Source organism: Primulina eburnea, chromosome 12 (genome assembly GCF_022965805.1).
Source record: "Primulina eburnea isolate SZY01 chromosome 12, ASM2296580v1, whole genome shotgun sequence".
Classification (NCBI taxonomy): Eukaryota; Viridiplantae; Streptophyta; class Magnoliopsida; order Lamiales; family Gesneriaceae; genus Primulina; species Primulina eburnea.
Window position 1 is genome coordinate 8,798,744 of NC_133112.1, and position 8,433 is coordinate 8,807,176.

The following is an 8,433-nucleotide window of genomic DNA, read 5'->3' on the forward strand; positions in this document are numbered from 1 at the left end:
TATTTCGATTAGTTATATTGTTTATAATGAAACAATATATTAAATTTGAAAATCACGTATTATTTATTTACGCAGTAATATAAATTATAATGAATTTCAAATTTCATATTATTTAATATGAAATACTAACTAAATATGTAAGAGTTGAACTTGAAATTTATAATTTTACTTATTTAAACAACAAAAATAAATGTAAAATCTATTAATTTTAAATACATAGGTCTAAACACGAAATTAATGACATTATAATCGAAACCAAAGATTACATGCAAACATGATAAATTAATTGAACTCGACTTTGAATAAAATGATGATTTGGGTTTTACAAATCATCATAAAAAAAAATATTTTAAATTTTTTTAAAGATGATGATTTTGAATATACAAGTCATAACATATTTTTTTTTTTTAAATGTGGTTTATATACATATAATCATTAATTATTTGCTAAAAAATATTAAATACTTTACTTTGAAATTAAGTTCTCCATCCGAATAATGATTTTACTTGCTAAAGAAGCCAACAGCTCCATTCAATGACTTCCGTATCATATAAATCCCACATATCCGAATTTATTTCAAGAACTTGACAGAATATGGCGCAAGAGGAAGGCGTGAAATCGAGGCTGCAGGAGCTGCAGAAACAGCTTGCCAAGAAGCAGATGTTCGAGGAATCTGTTTCCAACATCAGATCTCTCCTTCAACAGTGTTATTCATCTGCTTCACCTTCTCTCCAAGAATTGGTATGTTTTTATCTTCCCTAAATTCGATTTTTTTAAATAAATTAAATTAAAGGTTTTCTCTCGCGTGAGTTTGATGTCTGGTTGATGAAAAGTTTCACTGAATATGCCAGTGTTTGTGAGCCGTTCTATGGAATTGACTTCATCTGGGTTGTATTGGGATGAACTGTTTTTTTTTTCCCGTCTTTTTTTGTTCTCCTTGCCCATTATTGGTTTGGGTTCATTATTCACATAATTCTCGTTTTTGTATTGATGATATGATGGGAAAGAATTCACGCTGTTTAACATGAGACGACCTCTTCTTCGTTTACATGTATGAATGTTGTGGCGGCGTGAGTTTAAATTTATAATTTACATAATTTCTTTGGAATTCCTTATTCAAAATGTAATGTTTATGTATACGTTTAGAAGAGATTCATTTGTAGATTAAAAGTTTATTTTTGGGAGCAACAATGGTTTGTGGGGTTGATTTTGCCTTTTAAAAAGATTCGAGGGATCTTATTTGCATAAGGTATGACTAAAACTACTTGTGTTTGGTCCTATTATTGGCTTCTAAGCAGCGAGTTATTGGATTGAGTAATTTTTAATTGGTGCAGTTTTAGGTGGGAATTTATTGGAAGTAACAATTGTCCCCACTGAAAATGTGAAAAATAATATGGTTATGGGGGATGCTGTATGATTTAAAGGGATTTGAATTACACAATTATCTTCATCAGATATTGCATTTAATAAAGTGTCAAACGTTCAATCCTTCATTTACAGTTGTTTTTATGTGTATTATCCATTTAGATTCCTTTTTTGGATGCTGATAGTTAACATTAGTATCCATTTCTCTAGGAATCAACTTGTTTTATTTTTTATTTGCAGTTCTATACAGTACTATGCCGAGTTGCGACTATTTTGAAGGCGAGATACACGTCCCCTGGATTTTGGAATGCTGGGCTTGGGCTTTTCCAGGAGGCTGAGCAGATGGTCAAGGATGACTCCAAGAAGAAACACTTGCAGAGTTGCATCGCTCAGGCACGAGAGCAATTGGGTGAAATACAGAACGGATCTGAAGAACCAAGAGAGACACAAGATAGAATTAATAGAGGTTTAAACATCTCATTTTCCCGATAATTATAAATATGTTGTGGTGTGTTAAAAAGTATTTATTACATTGAACTTATAAGACTGAACGTCTAATGATCCTAGGAATTGGTTTTCATGGTTTCAATTACCATCTGTTTCAAGTTGGAGAAAATTATTTGTAGAAATTTGTTGAGTGGGGAAAATTGCATAAATGATTTATATGACTGCTGCCTATAAAATAAAATGATTGAAACATTGAGTGTGGGTGCATGATTTAAGATATTTGAGCTGCATCATTAATATGATCAATTGCGTATTGGAAAGGCTCAGTTCTACATAATCTTTGTAACTGTGGTTTTGTGCAGTCATTCTATAAAATTTCACTCTTTAAATGCATTATTCTTATGGTGCATTGTTTTTCAAGGCAATGTTAATTTAATTTTTAATGCTTGATTCAGGTTATCTCTTTGAAGGGCATCTCACTGTAGATCCCGAGCCTCCACAGCCTGATTGGTTAGTGCAATCGAATTTGCTTACCGCAGCTGCTACCTTGTTGTATGGTGAATCTTCTGCGCAATTGGGCAGTAGTAACACCACAGAAGGTGCTGTCAACATACTCCAGGAGCTGGCCGATAGGCTGGATAATATTATCCCAGAGGTATCTTTCGCCATTTATCTTTTGTCTACCAATATATTTTCCTACTAGAAAATCAGATTTTAAGGAGACGTCAGCAAAAGAATCAGATTGTTCGCTATTTTGTTTTTCTTATTTCTAATAACTGTTACCCATACCAGGTTGGCATAATTAGCTAGATTTTGTATTTCGCATTTAGGTTAATCTTTTGTTGCCAATGAGTTTCTTTGATTCCACTAGGATTGAGAATTAGTCTGACACTCTGACTCACATCTCCTTCTTTTCCCTCAGAAGAAAAGCCCTTTTTTGGGGGAAAAAAGTGACGTTTTGATGGATAACTTGTTTAAATGAAGTGCTTAAAAACAGTTTCCGAGAATTCAGAATTGTCGTTTCTGGGCATCTGCGAGCACTTCAATTTTTAGAATAAAATGGCTGTTTTTCATTATTGTATTCAAATATTAAAACTGCTTCTTTCTTTTTAAGAATAACCATTGAAAGATAATAAGTGGTTTTTAAAGAAATAGCTTCTGTATATCAACCGATCCTTTGTTTTTTCAGTTGTTGCGACTTAGTGCAGACGAGAATATATAGCGTTCAGCAAATTGCGCTACACTTTGTCTAGACTAGATGAAAAATTTGTTGCTTGTTAAACAATTTCAAGCTGGATTTTTCAAGGCAGGGTGTATAAAATCTGTTACCGACTAAGAATTGCAAAAAAAACAAAAAAAAAAAACAAAAACAACAACGACAACAACGTTCTTTGGTTAACTCAGCATATCTTATGATTTTTCACTTTTTTTCATTTGGTTCAAGATCCTAGACATCGATTCTGGTGTCCCTAGAGTCCCACCTGCCAGCAAGGAAGTTGTGGCTAAGCTTCCAGTTACTAAAGTTACAGAAGAAAACTTGAACAAACTTGGTAAAGATGCCGCATGTTCCATTTGCCAAGAAAATTTAGTTGTTGAAGATCAGATGCAAGAATTACCCTGCAAGCACATGTTCCATCCTCCTTGTCTCAAACCATGGCTGGTACCTTTCCTCACTCGTTGCTATTATCTATCAGTGCGATGTCTTAGTTGAAGAAAGTGTATTTGAGATTGACTTATCTATGTATGTATTGGTGGTACCAGATGAGAGGGGCTAAAAGGAGCAGTCATTCCCTCCTTTTAAATTTTCTCGCAAACTATATTTATATATATATATATACATATATATATATATATATATATATATTTATATGAATTAAAATTATATCATCATCCCTTAAATGCCCCACTAAATATCTGGCTTCTCCACCGTTCAATGTTTTCTTAGAAACCTTCGACTCTATAGACTGAACAACTTGTCTATGAAGTATTCAATTCGATCCTTGATATCCCGACCTCTAAGAGACTTTCAATCGAGTTTGTTGAAATTTTTTGCATGATAGGATGAACATAATTCAGGGATTGTTCAACATCTGACTTTCAAGAAGTTAACTTTGAGCTTACTCTTGAAATATTTCGACATGATAGGATGAACATAATTCTTGTCCAATATGTCGGCTTGAACTGAAGACAGATGATCATGCATACGAAAGCTGGAAGGAGAGGGAGAAAGAAGCCGAAGAAGAGAGGAAAGGCGCTGCAAATGCCATACATGGAGGTGAATACATGTACGTGTAGAAATGACTTCGAATCCACTGTATTCATCATTATTTTCGTTGTATGCTGATGTTTTTCATCGTAATAATTATATACTCATTCGAACAGGGTTATATTATTAATGACAGATCACAGAAAGGAATTTGATATAAAGAAAGAAATCGGAATATTCAAATACATGCATTTGCTAGTTTCCTTATCTAGCATGGGCTAGTACTCATGTGTCTTGCATAATTTTGCGTATAGCTGCTTCTTATAAGCCCATTGAAAAATTTCACGGTTTTTTTAATATGGACAATAAGATTGTTACAATTGAACTTCGAACTCGGTACCAAAAACCAAGATCTTGGTACCAACAGATGAGCTATATATAAACATCGTTAATGATACTTATTTTCAAAATTGTTCAGTTATTTGTGTACAAACACATTGATCTGTTTCACAAATAAAAATCGCTAGAATGTAAGGCAAGAGACCTATTTCTAAAATAATATGGCCGACTTTTTAATGTTAGATTTGCTGTTGGCATCTAATAAAAAAAATCCCCTCTTTTGATGTTGGATGCTAAATATCAATTTGGTGCAAGGCAATAACAGTTTTCTCCTCTAATTTCTAACTCAACATGTATCAATTAAATAATTAACAATAACTCATCTTTTATTTTAATAATATCTATTACTACATATATTATAAAAATCGTTTTTGGTGAAGTTTTTTTCAATCATTTGAAAATACCCTAAATTTGCCACAATTCGCAAATCATTTAGCTCAAATAGTCAATAACCGCTCTTCTTCTTCTCAATTAAAATCATCCGAAACCAAAAAAAAATACACCAAGTATCTAAATCTATTCTACTATTCTACAATTTTATAAAATTACATTAAATTTATTTTGAGTGAGTCTCATGTGAGAACGTTTCTCGGATCTTAATCTGTGAGACGGGTCAACCCTACCATATTCACAATAAAAAGTAATACTCTTAACATAAAAAAATACTTTCTCATGGATGACCCAAATAAGATATCCGTCTCACAAATACGACTCGTGAGACCGTCTCACACAAGTTTTTGCCATTTATTTTTATATAAAAAATTCAAGAAATGGGATGATATTGATTAAAGATATGGTGATATATAAAAAAAAACAATACATAAGTGATGAGATGTTATTGGAGATAATTTTGAGTGGAGTTTTAAAATAAAATGAAGATTGAAGGGTATTTTTGTTGTGTTATGTTTTTAATTTGGATTGTTAATTATTTTCTACTCTTTTATTTATTTTTTAAAACATTGGGTTGAATATTTTGTGAGAATAATTTGTTGGGTAATCATTTTCTCGTGTCCAAAATGCATCGTAAGTTTTAAAATTTTATTTTGACATTCAAAATATTATCTTAGACACTCGTATGATTTAAATTAAACATAAACATACATAGGATGTCAGAAGATATACCTTAGTAAATAATTCAATTGGCTCCAACTACAACGATATTAGCGGATGTAGCTCTTGTTGTAAATCCCTACGAACTTTCTTCGAACCTCATTCTCCGATCTCCGAATTAGGTCCAAGACCGGATTACTTGTTCCTCTTCTAACTTGCACTAGAAAATTAGAAGATATTTCGCTTAGAAATAGAACACAAAAAAGAAATCGACTCAATAGTCAATACTATTAATTAGGACAAGCCGAATTTTTCTTGTAAAAGAAAAGGGTTTCGAGAGCATCACACTTTGGTCTTGGGAAGAGCCGAAAATCTCTTTCTAAAAAAAAACTTTGGGATGCCTATATACAAATAAGAATCAAAATCATTATGTTTATTTTTAATATTTAATTTACTTAATTAATCTAATTAATTAAGTTAATTAAAGATTCTAAATTCATGACATATCATAGACAATCTAAATTTTTAATACATATATATTTGAGAATATCATGCATTAATATTATTTTGTTTTGTGTGCAAGTTTTATAAAATTATGGTATCATGAATATTTTCATATTACATAAATCAATACCATATTTTGTAAAAACTTAATGAGCTATATTTTAATTCAATTAAAATATAATTTGATTATTAAAGCCCATTTGAACTTTAATAAATTAGCATGATAGGCTTATGCTCTTACAAGCTCATGATCCATGCTCCCATTACATTAATCTCATCATAACCCCGATCGGTGATCAAATATCATCGATGTGACAATTTCAACTTGTTCGTTATTATGATGCACACTTTAGTTTCGAGATCACCAATGTCTAAATAAAGCAAGTGCACTTCCTTTGACTTTCTTTAGCAGTCAAGCTCTCAAAATTTCTATAAGCTTTTATAAACTTTATTTATAAGCTTATCGATTGATCATATCAAACTTATTTCTTATAAATTCAACTCATTGAATTCATTATCTCAATGGGAACAAGTAAACCGTGTGACCCTCAATGGTTCAGAGATACAGCTAGGCGTAGGTTCACAACTCTTTGTGATCCAGGACAATTTCGTTTATCGGGCTTACTCCAATTTGCCCACATTCCATGCATCAACATTTGTTAATGAGAATGTCATAAACCATTTTCTGATCAAACCCATTGAATCATGGTAAGAGCGTCTAGTAGCATCGCCCCATGATTCCCTAGGTATAACTGAAAATGCCTCAAGAACCAGTCGATTATGATAACGTACAGTACTGTCTCTTCATCTCATATATCCCGAACAAATTTGCAATCATTGGTTCATCGAGGGTTGCATAGTAATTCGATAGCTGTGTGATACAATCATGAAATATTCATAGTGCCATCGCATGCACAACTAGAGCAATTTTTCCATAATATACATCTCACACTCTGGTCGGAGATTTCATGCGCTACTATTTCGTTAGATCACATAGTATATCCACACCTATAGATGAGCTGTGAATCCCCGACTACAATGCACTAGCTCCTACACATTTCGCAATTGCACCCAACCTCTCCACCTTGTGACCCACGCAGAGTCGATAAACGAGTCAAAGCACAATCCTAGTATGTAGAGCCTTAGTGTTGTCTCGGGTCGTAAGGACTAATAATGTACAATCACAACCACATAATTTTTCTCTCGATGAATGATAACCACTAGGAAATTTCGACGGAGGGTTGTTCGATATAATATCTTATGATTACCCATCTGCGTGATTTGACATCTCTATGTCGTTGACATTAAACACGGTACACAACATAACAAACTCTAGTCTCAAGCTCAAGTGACCTTTATTCTTATTTTAGGCGGCTGAATCGACTAAAAACGAATTTAGAATATACAATATTTACAAATGAGTTTCAAGATCGAATTACGATTCATTTGTATCGAAGTATGATCAAGAACTTTATCTATGCTGATTGTATGTGTATACATATAAAATAAAATGAAACCATAAAATTTTAATTATATTAAAATAAATATTGTTTATTTCATTTGAGTCAATAAATTTTCTAGCCAACTGTTGGCTTGCAGGGCATCTTCTATGACAATCTTCCACTTGCCCTAGGGCCAACTACTTATAAACTTTAATCCATTGCTTCGTGATTCTTTTAAAACAATGGTCCTGGCAAGGGCTTTGTAAGTGGACCGACAACGTTATTTGTAGAGACGACTCTTTCGAATGATATATTTCCTCTTCCCACAATCTCCCGGATGATGTGGAATTTCCTCAGTATATGTTTGGATCGCTGATGAGACCTTGGTTCCTTTGCTTGTGCAACGGCACCAGTGTTGTCGCAGTACACCGGGACTGGATCAACTCCATTAAAAATAACATCCAACTTTTGGACCAAATTCCTCATCCAAACCGCCTCTTTGGCTACAGCAGATGCAACAATATATTAAGCTTCAGTGGTGGAATCCGCAACGGTGTCTTGCTTGGAACTCTTTCAAGAGACAGCCGCACCATTGAGCATGAATACAAAACCAGAGGTCGATTTCGAATCATCTATGTCACTTTGGAAGCTAGAATCAGTGTAGCCTTTCAATTTTAATTCTCCACCCCCATAGACCATGAACAAGTTCTTAATCCTTATTAGGTACTTAAGAATATCTTTCACAACCTTCCAATACATTGGACCAGGGTTCTCCTGATATCTGCTTGTAACACTCAGAGCGTAAGAAAATCAGGGTGTGTTAATATCATATCATACATGATACTACTAATTGCTGAAACATATGGAATATGTGTCATCATCTTTATCTCTCCATCAGTCTTAGGGCATATTGTATTAGATAGAGTAACACCATGATACATTAGTAAGTATCCTCTCTTTAGAATGATATCAATATAAGTCCCTTGGGTGAACCTCATCATCCTCTTTGATCTATCTCTA

At 33.2% G+C, this 8,433-nt stretch overlaps 1 protein-coding gene across 1 annotated transcript; it reads left to right on the top strand.

The window, feature by feature from the left end:
* The first annotated feature begins 503 nt into the window (after nt 1-503).
* LOC140808205 (E3 ubiquitin-protein ligase AIP2-like) lies at nt 504-4,261 on the top strand. The gene is made up of 5 exons (XM_073165272.1): nt 504-741; nt 1,606-1,831; nt 2,268-2,467; nt 3,257-3,472; nt 3,958-4,261. Exons 1-5 carry the CDS (start codon nt 595-597, stop codon nt 4,105-4,107), a joined length of 939 nt encoding a protein of 312 aa, XP_073021373.1. The 5' UTR covers nt 504-594; the 3' UTR covers nt 4,108-4,261.
* The last annotated feature ends 4,172 nt before the right edge of the window (nt 4,262-8,433 follow it).

Excerpts from the sequence above, each read along its gene's own strand:
- LOC140808205 (XM_073165272.1), top strand. The coding sequence starts at position 595 with ATGGCGCAAGAGGAAGGCGTGAAATCGAGGCTGCAGGAGCTGCAGAAA. Across the intron at positions 1,832-2,267 it reads ACAAGATAGAATTAATAGAG|GTTATCTCTTTGAAGGGCAT; the intron begins GTTTAAACATCT and ends TGCTTGATTCAG. Across the intron at positions 2,468-3,256 it reads TGGATAATATTATCCCAGAG|ATCCTAGACATCGATTCTGG; the intron begins GTATCTTTCGCC and ends ATTTGGTTCAAG.